We start from the raw sequence: 24,243 nt of genomic DNA, 5'->3' as shown, positions 1-24,243 counted from the left end.
TGTGATAGTTCCTTTTAAGTAGGTGCCAGTAGTGGAAATATAAGCCAAAAAATATCCAGTTTTTATACCTTCATTTAAAATATCTGACATCTTGTCTGTAAAACTATTAAAATGTTCCTGTTTGAAGCACCCTCATGGCTCTCCCCACAACAAACATGCTAAGAGCTCAAACTGCATACCTTTAAGGCTGTGGACACGCCATACTTTTAAATCACATGGCTGCCCCACAAAGAATCCTGGGATCTGTAGTTTTTTAAGGGTGCTGAGCAGTGCTATTTTTCTAAAAAAAAGAGGTGCTGGAACTCACCGTGAACACCTGCCTTGTTCTCTTATAATGGCAATGGCGCCCACCTGAGAGGTGCTGGAACTGAGTTCCAGTGCATTCTAGCTGAAAAACAGCCCTGATGCTGTGGATTGTAGCATAAATGACAGTTCCCATGAATCTTTGGGGAAGGCCATGTGCTTCTAATGTACTCAGCCCAAGTCAGTTTCATCCCTCTAAAGAAGAAGAAGAGTTTGGATTTGATATCCCGCTTTATCACTATCCTAAGGAGTCTCAAAGCGGCTCACAGTCTCCTTTCTCTTCCTCTCGAACAACAAACACTCTGTGAGGTGAGTGAGGCTGAGAGACTTCAGAGAAGTGTGACTAGCCCAAGGTCACCCAGCAGCTGCATGTGGAGGAGCAAGGAATCAAACCCAGTTCACCAGATTACGAGTTCACTGCTCTTAACCACTACACCACACTGGCTCACATAAAGATCTGCTTAGGCACACACAGGGACTTGTGCATGTCCAGTGGAGCTTAAAAAAATAGTCTTCATTGAACAGCACATCTCAGCTTGGATGGCATCTCACAGATCACTTGTGAAACTTTCCTGAGTTAGAATCTCCTGTAATGGGGTGGGGGTGGGGGTGGCGGGAGCTGCAAGAGACAGGTTCTGTTTTTTTTAAATGTGCAACATTTTTAGAGCTCCTTTTCTTATTCTGCTACGTATTTCTAAAAAGCAATTCTACGATTCCCCAAAATGACACTCCATACCCTGTTAAAACTTTTTTTATTAAGCTGTTGTTTGATGCTCAAGAACATCTATACTCCCGACAATTTTATATATGGTCCAGTAAACACAAATCATTCAGCCTGCAGTCCTCTACCCATTTAACTTGAGCTCCCATTGAACTTAATGGAACTGGATGGATACTGACCTCCAAGTGTCCCTATTTTCCTGGGAGAGTGCCAGATTTACAGAAGCCATCACAGTTTCTGATTTGATCCCAGAATGTCCCACTTTTCCTAGTCATCCTTATTTTCATCGGAGAAATGTTGGAGGGTATGGAGTTATACAGCTGCTAAGGAGATAAGTAACTATACAACCTTTAGAACAGTGTTTCTCAACCAGTGTGCCTCCAGATGTTTTGGGACTACAACTCCCATCATCCCTAGCTAGCAAGACCAGTGGTCAGGAATGATGGGAGTTGTAGTCCCAAAACATCTGGAGGCACACTGGTTGAGAAACACTGCTTTAGAAGGCATCTGAAGACAGCCCTGTATAGGTAGGGAAGGTTTTTAAAAATATTCATTGTTTTATTGTATTTTTATATATGTTGGAAGCCACCCAGAGTGGCTGGGGCAACCCAATCAGATGGGTGGGGTATGAATAACATTTGCAAATAATTCTTATGATGGAATAGGATGTTTCTCTTTTCATCAGAGAAATGTTGCAAGGTATGTAGATATGTATAGGATTAAACTGTAATAAATTTCAAAATAGTTTCATAATGGAAAACACATGAAGCTTTAGAGACAGGGTAGGCTGCAATTTCAAATGAATAAGGCTATTTCGGAGCAGAATAAAAAATGTATAAGAAATCAAATATTTTTCTCATTCTATTAATTGTCCAGCATAATTTTTGCAAGCTGCAGCCCCGGGTTCAAATCTCTGCGCTTGTCCCATTATCTGTGCACATAATGTGGGTTGGTTGTTTTTCCAATGGATTTATCATTTGCATTTGCACTGAAACAACTGCAGCGCTTCAGGAAGAGCCAGCTACCTCTCCAGAAAGAAAACTTTCTGATTGGGCAATGCAGAAAAAAAGACGATCCAGGCAGGTGTCTGGCACCTGAACATTTTACATTTTAAGTATGGAAAACTTAAAACACCAGCATTGCCACCTAGTGATTATTTTCTGTACTGCAGTGCTAAAAAAGAGACGCTTTCGAAGTTCTGTAGATCTCAGTCATTCTATGGGGTGTGCAGGGTGCTCCATGGGAACTGTAGACCTATGGTGACAAGAACTCTCTTATTGGGACCTAATATTTTGCCTGGTCCAAATTGGTCAGTTCTCCACAGTTTGCAGCAATTTGCAATTTTTAAAAAATCCTCATGAAAATTCACCAGCATTTTAGTGCACAATTCTCTTAATAGACATATTTTCATATGCCGTTCGGCTGATGCCCACTTCTTTGCAGGCAATTTCCCCATATATAATGCCTTTTAAGTGTTTGTGAATTTATTCAGCTTTATGCGCACTTTCCCGTAACAAATACATTTTTGTAAACATTGCTGGCTGGAGAACTGCCTAACAAAATTTTGATAAATGTGAATTTTGAAGGATAGTAGTGTTTAAGTTCATATATTGTTGTTCATATAGGGACCCAATAAGGTTGTGAAGAATTTACCTTGTAGATAGCAATGAACTGGGTGCCATGGTAGCATGAGGCGAGCAGGAATTGATACATACAATCACTGTCAGCTAGCTGTTGAAGTCGCTGGACCAGTTTATTTTGTGGGGAAGGAGCAGATTGAGCTGTTTATGGGGAGAATCAATCCACAGGATGCCAGATGGATCATTGGTTGGTTGCCAAGCTGCTGGACTTGAATAACCTGCTGCCCTGCAAGGTCAAGATACTATATGTTACCCACTCCTGGACTGTAGAAAAATATTATCTTTTCTTCTTTTGTTTTCCAAAGGAGCCTGTTTAATTGCCAAGTGTTTAAATCTTCTAAATAAGACTGTCCAATTGCTTGTACTGTCCAGTTTTGGGGCAGAGGGGATCCTCACCTGAAATTGCAGAAGATGCTCTATTCTGCCTCATAATCAGGGACACCAACTGCAAGGGATGATTTCATTTCATGTGAATCAGCGCCCTCTGCTGACTACACCTCTTTCAGTAGCAAGAAAGACAGTCACGGGGATAGAAATAAACACAAACTAAATGTAAAACTGTGAAATTCCCTGAAACAAGAAGTAATCGACTAGAATAGGGATTTACTGAAAACAATTACCACTTAAACAAATGAATTAAGGGATATCAAAAACTACTAGAACAAAACTAAACGATGTAGAAATAACTTAAGAAACAATAAAACCTTAAAGGGATGCCAGCTACAAAATCTCGTTTCACTGTGATTAACAGTTTCCTGAGAAGGAAATAGAAAGATACTAAACTCTAAATGACCAAAGTTCAAAGATAAAGGGTAAGAAAACCCAGGGGAAAACTTACGATAATTTTAATTGGACTGAAAGGAAGCCAATAACATTTCAGTAATAAGGGGATGAAACACCCAAGCGTAAAAACTCTAATTCTGCATACTCAAAAAGGTTTGGAAACCTAAAGTGCAGAAAACAAGGGGGAAGCGACGGGGCGTGCATTTTGGGGCGGGGTGCACCATGCGCAGGGGCAGGGCGCACCCCTGGGATTGCACCGCCCCCACCACCCCTATCTTCCTATGCCCCTACAAGGGGGAATTCAAATTAAGCTGTATTAGCTTTTAAAAGAATTCAAAAACTGGGATGTAAAAGCTCCTGTGATCTAGTTGTTACTGATGTTTGGCAAAGTCTGCTCAATCTATGAAACACATGCTTCTCCATGCCGAAATCAGAAGGCAGGTCCACCACTGCAGAAAGATGCTTAATGCAAAAATCTGCAGATGACCCAAAGGGAATGAGCCAGGCAAGTTACCTTGTGATTCATTTCTCTCTTGCTACTTACCTCTCCGCTCATTCTGGGCTCTGCTTTTCTTACAGTACAATTTCCATGCTCATATTGACCACAGACCGATTCACATTTTGTCATTAGCGAGTAAGACACACAGCAAACTTGAAGAAAAGGAAAGCAAGCCATTTTTGGTCCATAAGAACAATTCTAAAATGCTTGGTCAGGCAATACCTCCATTAGGACCAACCCAAAGGACACAAAATGGTGAGGAATCTTTTGAGTCCACCACTAGTCTCCATTATGCTGACTGTCCATCAAAACAGGACTGTGCGGGAAAGAGAAAAGTGGAGTTCAGTGGGACTTGCTTCCAAGTAAGTAGGCAGGTATAGCAAGGACTGGGACCCTGTGGACTCTGTAGTCAGTACGAAGAAGCAATAAACAACCTTTCTGGATATAGTCAGGTTACCTATTGAATTACTATGAGTATAGGCCACAAGCATCATTCAGTTAATATCCAGAGTGCCATGCTTTCCTGATGTTATTAGACTCAAACTCCCATTAGCCTTCATCAGCATGGCCAATGGTGAGGGATGATGGAAGTTGTGGACCAAAGTATCTGAAGAGCAGCAGCTGGGAAAAGCTGGCTATATTCTTCACTTTTTGTTCAACTATCTTTAAGAAGGATACCATTGTTTCCAGATAACACCTTCCTTCCAGTGCTGCATTTTTAGACAGCAGAAAGTTCACTACTACTACTACTACTACTACTAATAATAATAATAATAATATTTATACTCCAGTGATCTAGCTGGGTTGTCCCAGCCACTCTAGGCAGCTTCCAACACATATAAAAGCACAATAAAATATCAAACATTAAAAACTTCCCAGTACAGGGCTGCCTTCAGATGTATTCTAAAAGTCAGGTAGTTGTTGCCCTTGCAGCTGGATCTCAGTGTCTGGGCTGAGCGATGGGAGTGGAGACGTTGCTTCAGGTAAACTGGGTCAAGGCCGTTTAGGGCTTTAAAGGTCAGCACCAACACTTTGAATTGTGCACGGAAACATACTGTGAGCCAGTTTAGATCCTTTAGGACTGGTGTTATATGGTCCTGACAGCCACTCCCAGTCATCAGTCTAGCTGCCGTAGTCTCAAGACATCTGGAGGGCCAAGTTTGCCTATGCTTGAGTTAGAATACGTACCATTTGGCCAATCCTTTATCATTTTCACATGAGAAAGACCAAGAGGAAAAGGCCCAACTGCTGCCCCATATGAGAATATGGAGGAAAGTGAATACCTTTCACTACCTCGCAAAAAAAAGCCCCTGGACCTATTTGCCTGCAATTTGGGAGGCTTGAGACATTCTGGAGAGGCTCCTGTGCCTGTAAATTTCATCCACTTTGGCAAAAAGGGAAAGCAGTTATAGCAGTTTTTGAATTCCTTTTTATAGTAAATGTGGTAAAGAGAGTTTTACTTGTTGTTATTGGCCTTCATTAGCATAAGGAGTTTTACTTTATACCGGGGACCCAATTTATAGACTGAAGCAGAAAGAGAGAGTACAGAGCAACTCAGAAACAAATAAGATTTTTTTAAAAAAACAAATGTACACATATAAGGCAAATACTAGGGCCCATGCACCTCCCTCAATGTAAATCAGCCCTTCACAACCTGGTGCCTTACCCCCCCCCCCAAAAAAAAGGCTATAGCTCTCATCATCCCTGACCATTGGCCATCCTGGCTGCAGCTGGTGGAAGCTGGAGTCCAAAATATCTGGAGGCACCAGGTTACGGGAAGCTGGTATTATACTTATGTGGTGACAAGTGAGCTCTCTGGGTGAAAGAAATAGATTTATACTGGTGTGTAGAGTTTTAGACCTGAGCTAATAATATTATAGTCCAGAGTCCAGGGCTGTTGTGAATAAATTTCCCCATCTATGAAAGGCATAGGGGAGAAAGCAATCTGTCTTTTCTAAAATACTGAATGCAAAATATCACACATTTCTCTCCACCAGAGGGCAACATCATAGCGGTTTGCAACAAAGAGGAAGTGTTTTTCTTAGACAACTTCTGTTTTTTTGCCAGTCCCCCCCCCCCCCCGCCCCCGTTCCCAAGTGCAATAGTAAAACCAAATAACAGAAACTAGGGGTGCAATCCAACACGGCCCTACAATGGTACTTGCTTCCAAGTAACCATAAATAAGATCGCACCACTTCTCTTGGAATTTGCGTGTGGATGAAAAGCAAGAAAACAGGGCAGTGTTGAGGCCCTTTTTCTGCCCACTAGAAGGAAACAAAAGATCTATGGCAAAGAAGAAGGTGGTGCTTCAATAGGTACACATGATGCACGCAGTGAAGGGCACCTCTCTGAGATTTCTCTTGACGTCCTTGCAGTACCCTGCCCATCTCTAGTTGCCTGGAAATTGCACTGAGCAAACTGCCCCAACTAAAGATACAGCCATGGTGATCCAGAAGTGCTTCCTGCAATAGTGAGAGTACATTTCAGCTGTGCACATAATGACGCAAACCTGTAGGGTGTTACTATGGCAGTCTCCATAGGCAGGCTGCTTTATTCTTTCCATTCTCTCTGTGAATGGCTTCGGGGTGCTTCCCATACTGCCAGTCACATTAGCCAGTCCACTGAAGCTAAGGTGAAAGGGGTTCGCAAAGCAGCTTGTCCTTTAATTGCAATATTAAGGGCATTATCCTAAGGGGGAGAAGGAAGTTTTGCTCCTCCCATCCCCCCAGGAAATGCTTCCTAAACTTCCATTTGGACAGTACTGCCCTCAGGCAGCAATTTCAGAAAGCCCGTTCCGTTCTGACTGGTGGTGCTCACTTCCCTTTTCAGGTTAGAGTGGTAAAAGTCTGCGTGCAAGTTCGCATTTTCCTGCTCCATGCCGCTACGTGCAAGAAGTGTTGCTTGACTCTCCCCTGCAAAAGGATAATTTAATAATCATGCCTGTTGATTGCATTAGGAGGCTTGAGAGAGTATCTGAAAGCCATCCCATCATAGGTTGCTTAATATTGCAGAAGCCATGCCTGTAATTAAAATATAAAGGCAATGATACAGATCTCTTACCACCCCCAGTCAATTTTGGTCTCTCTTTTTAGGAGCTTGAAAGTGGATGTAGTATTTCACATTTGGAGGAAATCCTCCAAATTTTCAGTGTTTTGAATAATTCCTGCATATTGGATATAGGAGAATTCCTCTCTCTCTCTCTCTCTCTCTCTCTCTCTCTCTCTCTGACTTTCAGATGTGTATCTTCCTTTCCCTTCATGGAGTGGTGGTATTTGAGTACATTGCATCAAGGACTGGGGGAGAAATTTGGACCAGTCTGCATTTTAATGCAAATCTACTTAAATTTACACTTCCTGAAATAATATATGGACCAAATGCAGTTATCCTTCTGAATTTTGCACTTCTCCAAATTTTATGATGCAGTTCTCCAACCCAATAATGTGTACAAAATTGTATATGTTAGAAGACAGTGTGCATAAAAGTGTGTGTATGAGTGAAATCAACATGCAGAAATACATTATATTAGGAGGAAATGCTTGTACAAATGTGGGCATTAGGAAAAAGTGAATACACCCTAAAAGCCTGCTGACCTTTCATGAGATTTTTTTTTAATGCAAACTGATGCAGAAATGGGGAGACTTGAACTTAGAGACTAGAAAAATGAAAAGCAAAAATAAACAGAATTATGTGATTTATTTAAAAAAAATCAATGCTATTTCATAAACAATATCAAAGTGGTTCACAACAAAAATACATAAAACCATACAGTAAAACGATATAAAAACATTAAAAACAGCCATCAATTAACCACTACAGGAAGATGTACAGTGGTACCACGGTTTATGAACACAATTGGTTCCGGAAGTCTGTTCATAAACTGAAGCGTTCATAAACTGAAGCGAACTTTCCCATTGAAAGTAATGGAAAGTGGATTAATCCGTTCCAGATGGTTCTGCACCGTTCGTAAACCGAAAATTCATAAACCAAGGTGTTCATAAACGGAGGTTCCAGTGTATCATTAAATGCCTGGCAGAATAGAAAGGTTTTCAGCAGGCATTTAAGAGTTAAGTCAAAAGGTGCCTGCTGACAGATTCATCCATCCCTACCCACAACAATGGATATTCTAGAAGACGAGATGAAACAATGGTTCCACTTGGAGAGAGAAACCATCGAAAACATCCCCATAACAGCTTACCCATTTCTCCAAAACAGACTAAAGAAAATCGCCACAACATTGAACAGGTTCACACGAAAGGGAAAAGCAGGCATCCCCATCCCCCACCCCCACTAACCCCCCTGGCCTATCACCAACATGCAGCACAAACCTCCACATAAAAACCTGACAAGCCAAAGGCCAACACCGTCTAAATTCTAAAAGATTTCTATAACAACAACAAACCTATACCAACACAAGAAATACAAGACAAATGAGGAGACACCCAAATACCTTGGCTAACACATCATCAACTACCGGTACATGCCTTCTTAAACAATCTAACAGTAAAACCAGCAGCCACTAGGCCCTTGACCACCTTCAAAAACCTTCTCCTGATAGCAGAGGGACACAGTAAAGGGATGGTATCCACAATATACAAAATACTGCTCCAAAATCCCACAAACCCCCTTGACGCAATCAAAGAACAATGGGAGCAGGACATAGGTTATGATATTAAGAATGTGGTCTAAACTTCCCTTTAAGTACATATCAGTCAAAAGAAGGGAACTCACTCTGAAACGCACCTACATGGAAACTGGAGCTGATATGCCCAGGAACCTCACCAAGATGTTTGAGAGGCTGCACCTCCGCAGGAACATACCTCCACAAGTGGTGGGAATGCCCTATAATCCAACCCTTCTGGGCAGCAGTCCTACCAGAGATATACAAAATAACTAAACAAGGATTAGAACCCACCCCAGAACTGGCCCTACTGAACATCTTCCAAGATCTTAATGACCACTCACATTATAGAGATCTTATAACCCACCTACTCTCAGCAGCCAGAAGCCTCATAGCCAGACACTGGAGAGACCTTTCAGGAGTAAACATGAACCAATGGTATCAAACTGTATGGGAAACAGTGTTGCTAGAAAAGCTAACCAATAAACTGAAACTGAAACTGAAACAGGGACAAATAGAAGAAAATGCCTTCACCCCATTCTGGCTCCCCTTTATCACATACACAGCCCAATAAGATAATGACAAGAATCCACCAACAGCATAGGAATCAATCTGGCTTATCTGACCCAACAAGCCCTCCCCCTCTCACAAATGCAAACAAACCCTACTGCAGCCAACCAAAGACAACTAACCACACCCACATCTCACCATCAAGTAAATGTAACAAACAAATAGATAGAGAACCTACCCGGTTGACGCTGACACAAACCCCACATGTACACTATACTAAAGAATATAAGCCTCCCCACACCACCCTTCCTCTCCCCCTCTTCTTCCCTAACCTTATCCATAGCTGCCAAGTTATCCCTTTTTTACAGGGATTTTCCCTTATGCTGAATAGGCTTCCTCGCGAGAAAAGCGAAAACTTGGCAGCTATGCCTTATACTGTACTCAACACTCATTTCTCACAACAAATGCAACTGATTTGTAAGAAAGACGTTGCAATCTGAAAATAGAGACAAGGCATGTACTTTTGTAAACCAAGAAAATATTTAATAAAAAATAAATTTTAAAAAAACAAAACAATGTTGTGAAATAGACCAGGCTGGAGCATGGTGACGTGCCCAAAGCCATTTGTTAAGCATCACTACAACTATACTCACCCTCTAGTAGTTTCCAGAGACTCTGATTTCATACCACTAATAGCAGTTCATTGTCAAGTTGTTCTCTGTGCTGTTTTATCTCTGCCAAATCTGAAGCAGGGGAGATGAGGGAGGGAGGTGGGAAAATGTGTTCCACCAGGGAAACACTTGTCACAGGAAAAGCTGAGGGCTTATTGATGCAATCAGCCGCTTGAACTAGTAACAGGGATTTTGTGCATCTCTCCATGCAAGAAAGAAAAGTAAAGACATCTGTGCTGTCTGTACAAAACGCAAGATGTAGTGAAGGCTGCCAAGTTGGGTGGTCAAGTCATTTTGTGGAGCCTGTCCATAGCTGCCAGTAATCATGGCTTTATTCATTCCCCAGTATCCGAAACTCCATTCCTCTAAATTGTGGGGAAGCTGGAACAACAGCAGGAGAAGCCAATTGCACTCATGACATGTTTGTGGAATTCCGAAAGCCTGTCAACTGCAGGAAGGAGGATGCTGGAGTAAATGGACCTTTAGTCTAATCTAGCAGGGCTCTTTTTACACTCTCTTGACCATGAGTATTCTTGCATTCATTCAGGAACTGCTGAGACTCTGCATTCACAAGAGGCTTGCCCCTAGTCTGCAAGATTCATGCAACCTAGGTACTTATTTTCACCCAGCAAATGCTAGAGGGCATGCTAGGTTACATCTTGGTCTCTCTGTGGATACCAATTAGCGCAATGTGTCCTGCAGCTGAGCTTGTTTCAAGCCTGAATATTCCTCAAGCAGTATTTATTAGCCAGCGCTTTATTTAATCAGCCCTCTGAGTTTCTCTGTTACATTTTAATCTTTGAGCAAAATTCTCTCTCTCTCTCTCTCTCTCTCTCTCTCTCTCTCTCTCTCTCTCTCTCTCTCTCTCTCTCTCTCCACAGACTCCTTAATCTCATTACTCCTGGATGTCAGACCAGAATAATCACCTTGGCCATGAAATCAAAGACAACTGTCGCAATAGCCAGGAGACGAGTCTTTTCAGGAAATTAATTCTTCCAGCAGACAAGCAAAATGCCATTTTAAGAATGGGAGGTGGGTCTTAATTTTGCTGTGGAGAATCAAGGCATTTTTATGAAGGTGGAGACTAACGTATAAGGTTGCCACCTATTTTAATCCCTGGGCGGAATCCCTGTGCCTTTCACAATGGCGCAATATAGGTGGAGCTTCTCCTGATGTGGTGATGCAAAGAAGGGAAAAGCTTCAGCTACTGAGGTTGCTTAGCAGCTATTTAAGGCACAAGACAGAGGCTCAGCTAGTGATGGGGAGCCACTCCAGCCTGGTGCTGGCCCTGGTAAAACTTGAAAAAGTTCTTTGGAATAGGTACAGCCTTGTAGCCCTATTGAGGTGCTCAGGCCAATGACTGAGGGCACAAGCTATGCACCAGACCCATCATCCCAGCACACCCCAACCCCATTCGTCACACCTTTAGCACAAAGGGCTGAATGAATTTATATACCAACCTATACCCGGGGGTCTCAGGGCAGTTCCCAGAATAAAAACAAAACCACAAAATACCTGATAAAAGTAAAAAAAGACAACCCAATACACACACACACACACACACACACACAAACACACACAGAGAGATTCAGGAATGTATTTGCCTGGCGCCTAAAGGTGTATAATGAAAGCACCAGGCAAACTTCCCTGGGGAGAGCATTCCACAAATGGGGAGCCACTGCAGAGAAGGCCTGTTCTCATTTTGCCACCCTCCAAACCTCTCGAGGAGGAGGCACACGAAGGAGGGCCTCAGAAGATGGATCTCAGGGACTGGGTAGGTTCATATGGGGAGAGGCAGTCATTGAGCTCTTCGCACCTTCCTACAACCCTCACACTGAATGCCCAAACAGAGCTTGTGACAGCATGTGTTGTAAGTGGGTCCATGTTTTAATGTCCAGAGCAGCTATTTAACAGTGATGGCACCACTATTTCCAACTTGGGGGGGGGGTGGGTTTTTCCAGTTTCTCACATTTCCTATCTTAGGTTCATTTCTCCACATTTGTTTGCTTTTTTAAAAAAAAGCCTTCACACGGATACACCATCATTTTACTGCACATTTCGCCATATACACAGCTTTTTGTATGCAATTTTGCCTAATGTACAATTTTTGTAAGCATTATTTTTTTAAAACAACGACAACAACACATTTTCAGGTGCTGTTTGTGGCAATATGTGGATTTTTATGCACACTTTCCCCTAATGTCTGCCTTTTTGTGCATATAGTTTGCTTGCAAGATCTATATAGCAACATTCAGGGAAGTGCAAATTTTGAAGAATATCTGTGGTTGGTTTGCAAATTCTTTCTGGAAGTATGACTTGGGTAGTTTTGCATTAAAATGTGAAGCTAACTGAATTTCTCCCTGATCCCTATTCCCAACTGTCATTATCACCTTGTCCCCTAGAAACTTCCTTTCATTTCCCCATAGGAGTCTCGTGTGCTTTTGGTTTTCACACCCACTTCACATAGCTTGTTAAGCTACCCATAAGGCTCCTGTCCAGCTTTTGGAAATCTGTAGTGGAGGCATTGTTTTGAGCGGATTGTGCACTGATTGATTTGCCCCCACCCTTGCCTCTCACCTTCCTTTCTGCTCAATTCACTACTACATCATAGTTATGCTGCCCTGCAGTACCCCCTATGCTCACCACCCAGTGCGGCAGAACCAGTCATGCTGCCCTAAATCTGCCTCCGTCTGCAGTGTCAAGATGACATTGTTTTTATCCTTCTGGACCCTCTAATAGGTCCAAAATTCGAAGCCATTAGTCAGCTCGAAGTGTTGCGCTGCTCTAAAGGGCTAGGTTCTCAAACAGCCAGGTCGGAAGTTAAAAGTGCAATTTACAGAGCCATCAAACTATCCAGCAGGCCTAAAAGGTTTCTTGATTTCATTAAGATCAACTACCTCCTTCTTTAAGGAACTTGGTTGAGTAGTTTCTGAGTGACTTTTACGTTTTCCAGTGACGCATTGATCGAATGGTGAATCAGAACAGACTGCAGGCCAAAGTAGATCATGTTGCAAATTGTTTTGATGGGGCTGTAGTGTTTAGACAGAGAGACACACACACATCTCTAGTTCTTAGGTAACCCATCATATGCCATTGATAATATACCGACCTCTCTCACAACATCCAATGTATACCTTGCTTCTCCCAAGGTTACGGCATGATGCAATTGACTGATAAGAATGAGGTTGCTCAGGTCTGGCTGCATAAGACTAAGGAAATATCTGAATATATTTTATTGAACACATGGAAAGTTCAAAGGGCAGCACTGAACACGTGCTAAACAGTCACTTGCTTTTGTAAACATGGAAACTGTCACCAGAAGCATGACCACATGTTAACTTCAAAGACTGTGCTTCTGTACAGGACTGGCCACAAGCATTTCACACAATGAAATTGACATAATTCAACATGTTTCTAACTGGAACAAAAGTGCCCTCTACCCCAACCCCAACACCCCATTTTTAAAAGTAATTTAGGCAGCTGTTTTGTTTTGTTTTTTGTTTTGCTTACTGGGCAAAATGCCCCCACTCCCCAAAACATTCAGTTTCTGAAGACAAGAAATAAATTTGAAAAATAACACAAATCCACTTGCTTTTGGATGGTTTTGAAGTTCTCCCCCATTAGAAGAAAATGGAGTAAAGCAACTTGTTGTACAGATTGACAATAAGGACCTTAAATGTAGACCTCCCTAAAATGGGCAATGTCATTTTTTCTCCGTGATGTACTGAAGAAAATATTTAGATCAAGGTGACAATGAAGAAAAGTACTAACATTTAGTAGCCAGCCTTAACATGCATGGGCTTACTCACTAAAACAATGCTTCATCACATATTTCTGGTTCTTTTCTTTGCTGCAATTTGTGCTAATTTCAGGGTGCATTTACAGTGTTAAATCTCAACAACAATTAAGAACTAGCATAATAAGCACTTGGATCTTATTACATCCAACTTCTCAGGATGCACTCGTAGGGAGCATCTTGTTAGTTAGTGCTGCATCTTAAGACTATGAAAGTTGTCTTTGAAGGATATTCTTCCAAATGTGAATGGATTCTAAATCTCTCTTCTCTCTGGAAGGTTCAGATTAACCCCCTCACACCTGAAAAGCATACATGGGGGGGGGAATTGGTGGAGGCCAGCAACCACCAGCCGCCTACCCCACTGGTCACATGTTCCGCAACTATGAGAAGGGGCCTATCCTGCACACAACCCTGTAGTCCTCACAGCTGCAGGAGTTCCTGTGTGAGCCCCCTTGGTATGAGAGATGGGCCAGTGCAGCCCATTCATTCAGGCATGGTTCCATGAATGGGTTCAGCCACTTACTTCAGTCATATCAGCTTCTCTTGAGGAACTTCCGCTTTCAGTTTCAGGAACATGGGTTTACATGTCACCTTCCTTAACAGGTTACTGGTGAGTGACAGGAGGATTGCCTCAGAATTCCTTTCTGTTGTAAAACATACCTTTTCAGTTCTAGATAAGCAACTGGCGGGCCCTTGAAAAAATATCCCTTTTATAACACAAATATGCACGGTAAACAAATAAATGATAACTATCAACAGTGCAGAAAATGAACCTGTTTACTAGGGTGTAAGACCTTGTGGGTTGTATCCACCTAAGTCATACTCATTGAACACAGACTCACTGACATCATTGGTATGCAGACCCATTAAAGTCAATGGACTTAAGTTGGACAGACTAACTTCTCCTTCGATTTTGGTGGGTCTACAATGAGGATAAGTCAGATACAACCCACTGAACTTAGTGGGACTTCTGAGAAAACACACATCAGATTACTGTGGGGCAAGCCTGCCTTTCTGAGAGATGTACAACAGAGCCAGCACTGCGTCCAGAGCCCTGCCAGCTCATGCCAAATGGAACAGAAGATGTGGAGGGGGCCATTGCCTTATTTTATTCACTGAACCCAAATTGGAGGCAGTCAAATAGACGGACTCTAGGGAGCATAGGAGCATTCCCTTAGAACTTCTCTTCTGCTCTTCTGCACTAATTTCTTCTCTTCTTTGTTAGAGTGGTTGGTAGGGAAGGGGTGGTGCTGTGAGCCTGGCCTCCCAGCAGCACTCTCACTACAGTGGTACCTCGGTTTATGAACACAATTGGTTCCGGAAGTCTGTTCATAAACTGAAGCGTTCATAAACTGAAGCGAACTTTCCCATTGAAAGTAATGGAAAGTGGATTAATCCGTTCCAGACGGTCCGCAGAGTAACCGTTCATAAACTGAAGCGAACTTTTCCATTGAAAGTAATGGAAAGTGGATTAATCCGTTCCAGACGGGTCCGCGAAGTACTTAAACTGAAGCATTCATAAACTGAAACATGGGTGTAATTGGTTCCGGAAGTCTGTTCATAAACTGAAGCGTTCATAAACTGAAGCGAACTTTCCCATTAAAAGTAATGGAAAGTGAATTAATCCGTTCCAGATGGGTCCGCGACGTTCATAAACCAAAAATTCATAAACCGAGGTGTTCATAAACCGAGGTTCCACTGTACTACATACTGGGATGGAGTGACATAGGGTGGCAGCAAAGTCAGGTGGCGCAGCTGCACTGATGGAGCCAATCCAGTGCTCACTGGTGCCTTGCCCCACCCCCGCTCCATCCCAATACAGGTCTATGGTGCCATCCCACCCCTTGCCCGCTCCACCCGCATCTGTCTCTCTCACCATCATTGTCTCCCAGCAATTCCTACTCCCCTCTGACTTTCCCTTCACATAGCATTCCCCTTCCTTCAGCCACCACACACAGAAGAAAGGCATGGTGCCGGGTTATAATCATAATCAAGACTGGGAGAATCACAAACACATTGGCATCACTGCAAGAAGTTTGGAATACCAAAATTTGGTGAGAAATTCAGATTGGAGGGAAGAGGGATGTCATGAGCATCCCTACTATAGCCTAGTCTGTATCACTCATCTTATTACAGTAAAAAGATGCTCCCAAGCAAAGTGTGGAAGTCTCAGCTAAATAGACCACTTTACTTTTAGGGGACAAATCTGCAAGTAAAAAACAGAAAAGAATCTGAGTTAGATTGAGGCCATTGATTGGACAACCAACACACAACATATTTCTCTGAAGCATCGTCAATTCTAATGACCTCAAAAAAGGAATATCTAACCCTGAAATCAATGTGTTTTCTGGTAGTTTGATGCAAGCAAAGGAGAACATGTTCATTCTCTCATTCACAACCAATATAATATAGTTGCATAAGAAGGGCTTTGAGTGATTATTTCCCCCAAATTTAAGGCTCTTCTTAAGATGCAAAGAGATCAAAATTTCCATTGTGTGTACTAATGTTTGTCACCATATATGTCGGCACGTGTCTCCTTATTATACATATCCATGTTTCAGAGGTCAAATCTTGGTCAAACCATTTTCCTCCCAAATGGGTGGATGTTCAGACTAGCCTGCTGGTCGCAAGCTAGTTACAAAATGTTGTTTTGTCCCACTTCCTGTTATATAAAGTCCTTCCATGATTTCTCCTCCTGTTTTCTCTGTAACCTTGCAACTCTGCCCATTGCTATCCTGCACATCCTCTGTAGGACCATCTGAAACCCAACCCAATGCAGCCGAGCCTGCTGCCAGACACAACCGAAACATGAATCTGAAAACCAGAGGATGGAGGGAGGTCAATCAAGGCAATATTTATATATGAAACTTCCAGTGACTTTTGCAGCAAGCAGTGAAAAGGAGGAAAGTGTGAAGGCAGGGCAAAACAAGAGGCCAGATGGATTTTGAATTGCACTCAAGAAGCACTGACCTCAGAATAAGAAAACAAATCAACCTCATAAAATCTGAGTGCCCATTTTCTTTTCCTTGTTCAATGTTCATTACGATCCACTTTCCTTCTAAAAAAATAACCAGAATCTATAAATTTCCCACTGTTCTTGTATCATCAGACTCTGACCGCCATATCATCATTTATAAACCCATTAAAATAATGAATGAGATCCAGAGGCTGTGCTGTTTTCAGTAGCTGCGTCCTGTTGTGCCATCTTTCACTTTAATTTCATTGCTGAAAATCCAGTCCTTCCACACAAGTGCCTGGCACTTCCCACTTCAGCTGTGCATTGATTTCTAAAGTAATTGCTACTTTATTATGCATTTCCCTTAAATTTCTCAACATATTCTGATGCACGTGTCGGCCAGCACTAAATTGGATCCCAGATGTTTGGTGAGCTGCAAGCTCTTCTAACCATCTGGTCACATGCTGAAGTGCCTGCTGCCCAGCTACTCATAAATATTCTCCAGTTTGGCTTTATGACATGCCCATGTCTCTGGGCAAATTCAGTTGTATGGACTCTCCACCTGCTATGTATTTGGCCGCCGGCCCATTGCTATCCATTGTAAAAAGTTTGCAGGTCTTAGAATTCTCGTGAACAGGGGTAGACCTTTTGGAGGACATGGGGGAGTTGGTTGGGCTCAGTTGCACGGCCGTGGTGTCTTGCACTGTGTGCTCGCTGGTTTCAATTTCAAAAGCTGTGCTCCCAGGTTTGATGAGCCCGATATTGGCCCCCGGTTTAGATTTCCTTGCCCCGTGAGCAGGTGGCCTCCGGCTGCAGATGCAGCACGCCCCAAAGAAAGTGAATGCCACAACCAAAAGGATGGGACCGATGACAATGGGAGGGTTGTTGACAGGCAAGAATGTCCCAAATGCAAATGCTCCCACCAGGGTGATGTTAATGCCTGCGAGCATGATGCACAGTCCGCAGGCGCAGCAAAGAGCTGGGGAAGGGAGACCCTGCGGCCTTGTTTTCTTCTTGCTTGGCTTCTTGGACAAAGGAGTGCTGTTCTTTTCGCTGAACATGTTAGTGTCTCGGGTGGGACCTCGGATTTCACTGAACATACATGGTGCCCACAAGATGGTCGATCGCTGTTCCGAAAGCCTGAAAAACAAGAAAAGGCAGAAAGGAATGGAATAAACACGTTGATTCATTCAGGCTTTCTGTTTGTGTGATTTGCAAACATTCAAACATTTAAACCCTATTTGTTCACCTCTGCGAGTTGCCATTTGCACAATGGGCAGCTCCAGAGGGTGGCAGAGTTGGGCATTTGCCAGGACCCACAGAGGGCCCAGGGAAATGATAGCATTTCCATTGTGAGGCGTGTCCATGAAGATCAGATGCAGCAGAAGAGAATTCTTAGTTTGCATGTCCCACCTCTTCCGGGTTAGCTAATTGGCGCCATGTCTGAGGACCCACAGAAACCTGGAGCCAGCTCTGGTTTATATATTGGTTGGAGCCAAGTGCAATTGCTTCAGAGTAAGAAGCCTTCTCTTGGACTGCAGGATGTTGAACTAGAGGACCCTTCCAAACCTGTGATCCTTTGATTCCTGCATGAGTCAAGCTGAAACGCAACCACACTTGGAATACCTACTGCATTCAGTTCTGGTTGACACACCTCGGGAAGATAGTTACAGAGCTGGGAAAGGTTTGGTAGAAGGCAACAAAAACCATCCTGGAGCTAAAACAACTCTCCTATAAGGGAACACTGCAACATTTGGTGCTTTTTAGTTCAGAAAAAAAGGTGAGTAATGCATATCAATTTATGCAAGATGTATAGAGAGGAACATAACATTATGCATAGTGTGGAGAAAATGCATAGAGACATTCTGTTTTAGAGGCCCTAATTTGGAGTAGGAACACAGCAGAGGGCAAAGGGCTAAAGTCCTCCTAACCTCCTTGCTATTTTTATCAAGATTAGGGCTCCACACTGAGAGCGCCTGCACATAAAGAAATAGGTGCATAAATAATGGAACAAGTACAGTAGCTTGATCCTAGCTTGTGATCTTAGAATCTTAGTTCACAATGCTTGATCTGTTATTTATTGTATATCTGCGGTTCCACCTGCCTTTCTTCTGCTGGGAAAAGGGGGGGGGAGCATGCAGCATTTTATTGTTTTACGATATTACATTTTTTGTATTTTGATATTGCATTTCATTTTTCCTGTTGCTTTTTCTCTCTCTTTTTTGAGAGCTGCCCAGAAAACTCATGTTTTGGGTAGCCCAGGCAAACGCAGAAAAGAAAGAAAAGGAAAATACTTCCTTTAACTTCCTTTAGCGATAACCCACACACTCTTCATCTTAAGCCTACAGCGGTTGTCCCCAGTAACTGTCTCAGAAGAGGCAGCCTTGAAGCTTCATGTTCTCTTTCTCATCAGAGAGACAGTGGTGCAGAATAGTAAAAGGACTGTGCATCCTCCTATCCTTTTTCCTGGTCTAAAAGGCCATTGACACTTTAAAGAAAATGCTGCAGCAGTGTGTGTGTGTGTGTGTGTGTGTGTGTGTGTGTGTGTGTGTGTTGAAAAATCACGAGCAAGGCTAAGGGAAGAAGAGATGGGGTGTTAAAAGCATCAAAGCACCACTGATTTCATTTTCCTGTTTTATAAGAAGTTCCCAGCATATGTAAGTTTTACATAGTAAATTCTCAAATTAAATTTCTGATAAATTTGTGGATTAAAACAATATTTGTGTATTGATTACTGTTGCCAGGCACAGCCCAATTCTCCAAGCAGTGAGAGGTTCTAGGGGGTGCAGGCCTTCCCCAGGTTTCATCTCCCTGGAAGGAGGTCACTGGTACTGGCCTTTAAATTTTTTGTGTCTTTGCTTACGAATATGTATGCAAGGGATTCGGGTGGCACTGTGGGTTAAACCACAGAGCCTAGGGCTTGCTGATCAGAAGGTTGGCGGTTCGAATCCCCGCGATGAGGTGAGCTCCCATTGCTCAGTACCAGCTCCTGCCAGCCTAGCAGTTTGAAAGCACATCAAAATGCAAGTAGATAAATAGGTACGGTAGATAAATAGGTAGATAAATAGCTATGGCCCTTCACTATTTCCCATAGAGGCAATCAGAAGTCATGTGAAGCTCTCAAGTAGAAAATGAATGCAATGGCATTCTCCTGCTCAAGTTCCTCAGCAACTGATCAGATGCCCCAATCAAAAAGCCTGGGGTGTATGTGGTATTTGGCTGTGTGTGTGTGTGTGTGTGTGTGTGTGTGTGTGTGATGACTTTTATTTCTGCAATGCAAAAATGTCTTCTTGTTGCTAGCAATTCCTGCTTCGAAGCATTTCATGTTGTTTCTCATTTTGAATCACACTGTTCCAATATGTGACTTCTTTCAAAAATCATCCCCCCCTTACCTGAGGGTTTGGAAAGGAGCCACCCGCATTAGCTCAATTTCTGCCCCAGATATTATGATATCTAGTACTGACAAACATACAGGAGAACAAATCTTGCTGAAGAATAATTAGCACTGCGTTTTTTCAGTCTTACTGGGAGGAGATTTCAGGAATGGGGCCCGTTTTACAGCAGGATTCTACAGCCTTCTCATTGATATACTCAATATTTTTTTTAAAAAAAAATGCAATATATTTTAAGAGCCCTTGTAGTTACTTTTTATTATGTCATGATAGCAAGAAAGTGAAAAGCCATCTTTTTGAGAAAGGAGGGATTTGTGCCTTTAGCATGCATTTCACACATTTATTTTTATATTAAGAGTCACAACACAATCGTAGACATGTCTACTCGGAGGCAATTCCCACTGCATTCAGTAGGATTTTTCCACATTGATGAGTAAAAGATTGCAACCTCTGGTTGTAGAACCAGTAAGGTATTTGAACATAGAAGTATCTCCTGAAGAGTAACCACATGCATCATGAAGCAAATGTGGGTGTGGTGGGGGCGGGAATGATCCCTGCATAGGACCTCTATCTTCAGAAGCAGTAGATACCTGCATAACACCCATTATGGACAAACCTCAGAGGAACCCCATTGCTTTGCTTGGAAGCCCTCGGTGGAATCTGACTGGCTACTGTTGCGAGAATAGAGATACTTCTGGACTGATCAAGCAAGACAAGTCTTAAGTTCTTAAAATGGTATCATCTAATATGAGTATGTTATCCCATCAACTCCACATGGGCTTGAGGCATCTTACATTAAAGCCGCTCTTCACCTTCTGCCACATCAACCTGCCCATATGTTAAGATGGGGTGGTCAACCTGTGGTCTTCCAGGTATGGTCATCAGCCCCAGTCAACCTAGCCAATGGACAGGGATGGTGGGAATGGTAGGTTAGCTACTTCTGCATTCATATCTCGTTCAGAGGCCCTTCTCTGGAGGCTCCTGCTCTATGAAGTGATGTGCATGGTGACTGGAGACAGGGCTTTCACAGTGGTGGCACCCTGCTTGTGCAATTTGTTCCCATGGGAGGCTGACCTGGTGCCTGTGCTGTTATACAATTCAAAGGAAAACCAGAGTAACATAACCTGTGCTGCTTTGTTTTATGCGCATTTTCATTTCCCCCAGCTTTTTAACGGATAGCATTGCTGTTTCTTTTTCCATGCACAATGTTTCCGTTGTTATTTCATTCTGTTGTTATAAACTGGACCGAGAAATTCTTAATAATTGAGAGGTGGTATAGAAATCTTTTGAAATAAAATAAAATAATAATAACTTCCGTAAAGATTTATCATTCCATTTTCCTTCCAAGGGAGATACTTTGCACCTTCACTTCAGCCTAGAAAACAAACAAACTGCTAGCTGCCTTTAATATATTTTTCACTTAATCTTATTCCATGTCACAAAGTTTAAGTTTAAACTTCATTTAAATCAGAGAGACCAGACATACTTTCCTGAGAGTAAGTTCCATTGAGGTCCATGAATCTTACTTCTGAGTAGACATACTGTACATGGGATCACACTGCTACTTCTCCAGATTCATTGTCTATCAGTGTTTCTAAAATCTTATGGCTGCTGATATGGTATAGACTGACATTTGGGGAATCTTCTGTGAAATCAGAAAGGCTTAAGCTGTATCTGTGTCACAGATAAATTGATCTAGCCACTGATCTGATCTGATGATATAGAACTCTTGGCATATACCGGTACCATCAGAAGAGCAACTGGCATGAGCTCCATATGGTGAGCAGAAGGGTTGGAGTCTCGATCTTGCATCAGTTTAGGAGATGTAGCATGTGTGATGTGGCCTGAAAGCTTGGCCTCGATAAAGAATTGCAACATGTGTACTTCAGAGTACATTTCAATTTTCTGTATGGAACTGTCCTGCATCAGTTCATAGAAGGGACTATTTATGCAGGGAGAGTGAAAACTTTAAATAGTTTACAGAATACCACAGAGCGTTCATGGCCTTGGCTACTGTTGACTTTAACAATCTTTAGAGTCAGATAAAGCACTGGAATGGAATATTTTATTTATTTTATAAAATTTTATATACTGCTTAACTGTTAAAAAAACACCCTCAAAGTGGTTTACAAAAAGATAAAACAAGAAACTCAAGAAAAAATACAATATTTTAAAATATACAAAAAGTTAAAATACAAAAAAAGAGATTAAAATTCACATCTAATTTCTAAGCACCCGGGTAGTCTTGACTAGACAAGAATGTTTTTAGCAGGTGCCAAGTAGAATATAGTGAAGCCACTATCTCAATAGGCAGGGAGTTCTAAAGCATAGGGGCTACCACACTTAAATAGCAAGTACTTACAAATGCAGAATGGGTATTATGTGGCACCTGTATTAATGCCACTTCTGCCAATAAAAGCGGTCAAATTGTCATATATGGGGTAAGGCCTATTTGGGTAGGTAAAGTGTTCCCAATTTGTTAGGGGCTATATAAACTAATAATGACACCACGAACCTGGCCTGGTAGCAAATCAGCAACCAATTCAGATCTCTGAGTACAGGTATTATATGTTGACAGTATGCTATGAGAGCACTTTATACTTGTGAAGCACTCTGTAAATCTTGGAAGACCAGCCAACTCGGTATTATCAGTGAATGGTGAAAGAACTTCACCTGAAATAAGGAATCCCTTCACTCCTTATCTGAATTTAGGAATAACAGTCCAAACATCTACATACTGGACATTTTGAACATATACTGCACCAACACTTACTGGCCCCTGGAAGTGAGCTCTGACCTCAGGTTGGGAGAACTAATGTTAGATATCACCTAATCCCTGCTGCAGAAATGTGCACAGCCTCTGTCCTACCAAAACTGGAAACCTGACTTTGGTAGAGCCAAGAACAGGGCATGCTAGTGATGCACCAGAAGGCTTGTATTGAAAAGACCCAACACCTTTCCAGTCTACCCCCCCCCCAGCATGTCCCCAAACCGGAGTGAAAATTAACACCAGCCCCAGAATCTGCAACAGTGCCATGAGCAGTGGGAAGAAAACTTTTTTAAAAAAAAGGTTGGAGGAGACCAACCTTAGATTAAACCTTAATTTAAAGGGTTTAAATTAAATAACTTAAAACAGCTTGATTAAAGAGTTATTCAAAACTTTGAATGGCCACATCCAGTACATTGATTCTACCCTCCCATTTTCATTCACTTGACTGAGGTTTAGAGCATACTGATGGGTACATACTGATTTGTCAGTTTATAGAATCCTGTGCATGGTTAGAGCGATTCCATCCTGTAACCAAAATCTCATATACAGCAATAACTTCTAAGCATCGGGTGGTCCACTATAAGTGGGTTCCATTACTGGTGATTCAATTAGCTGAAATCTCCAGTTTAATGAATTACAAGTTTACCCTCAAGGTGAATAGGGGGGTGGCACTCCTTAGATCAAGAGAAAACTGAAGTACACCTTTTATAGAGACATTGCTGAAGTGTATGCGCCACATTTCAGGCATGAGAGGTGCCTACTTTCTTTGTGAGTGTATTTCTCAGACATATATTTTAAGAAAACCTGCAAGTTGAGTAAGTGTGGTATTTTGTAATGGAATATAAAAATAGAGGCTCACCCAAGAAGTGAAAAGTATTGCATAGATATTCAAAAGAAAAGCCCAAGCAGCAAGCAATCATTCCCTGTTATAGCTCCACAAAAGGAGGCTCAAATTATGGGTTATTTCAAATGCTCTCCAGCTTGCAGGAAATGGGCTGAATTAATAGACAGCAACAAGCAGCTAGGAAGTTGCGTATCTAAGGGATACCTCTTCCATTTTAGTCTAAATGGGAAGAATATCAACTGGTTTTCAGCGACCTCTCAACCTGTGGGTTGGGACTGCTGGTGCTGAGACATCAGATGTAAAGCAAACACATTTCATTTTCAGATAATTGGCTGATTAGTTGTCCCTTTTCCCTCCCCTTCTTTATTATGATCAGCACTGTCTATATGTATAGTCTATATAAAGGCTACCAAGCATTTGGCAGAGAACTGAATGGAAGCCTCTGTCCTCAAACACCATTTCAAAACTCTTCCATTGTAGATGTGGATCAAGCTAGTTTTTCTCCCAAATAAGTGGCGTTTTGGGCTGACAATTTCTTAAGTAATATGTACATTATTTAGAGTAATTTAAAAAAATAAATAAAATAGGTTTATTATAATGGGAAAAAATTACCTGGGCTTGAATCACACTATGAAGAGCGCAAGAGAAGCTCTGTGTCCTTAGACAGTTTTCTTTTTCCATTTAACCTTTAAAAAAACCTCAGAGGGAAGGGGGGAAAGGGTTCAGGGAAGCTTAGGCGA

At 42.1% G+C, this 24,243-nt stretch overlaps 1 protein-coding gene across 1 annotated transcript; it reads right to left on the bottom strand.

Moving 5' to 3' along the window:
* Positions 1-12,970: 12,970 nt before the first annotated feature.
* TMEM275 (transmembrane protein 275) lies at positions 12,971-17,606 on the bottom strand. The gene has a single exon (XM_088673554.1). It carries the CDS (start codon positions 17,595-17,597, stop codon positions 17,010-17,012), a length of 588 nt encoding a protein of 195 aa, XP_088529680.1. The 5' UTR covers positions 17,598-17,606; the 3' UTR covers positions 12,971-17,009.
* Positions 17,607-24,243: the final 6,637 nt, after the last annotated feature.

The sequence above is a fragment of the Zootoca vivipara genome, chromosome 7, assembly GCF_965207765.1.
Source record: "Zootoca vivipara chromosome 7, rZooViv2.hap1.1, whole genome shotgun sequence".
Lineage (NCBI taxonomy): Eukaryota > Metazoa > Chordata > Lepidosauria > Squamata > Lacertidae > Zootoca > Zootoca vivipara.
Note: the sequence above shows the minus strand (reverse complement) of the source record. Positions and strands in the feature narration are given on the sequence as shown.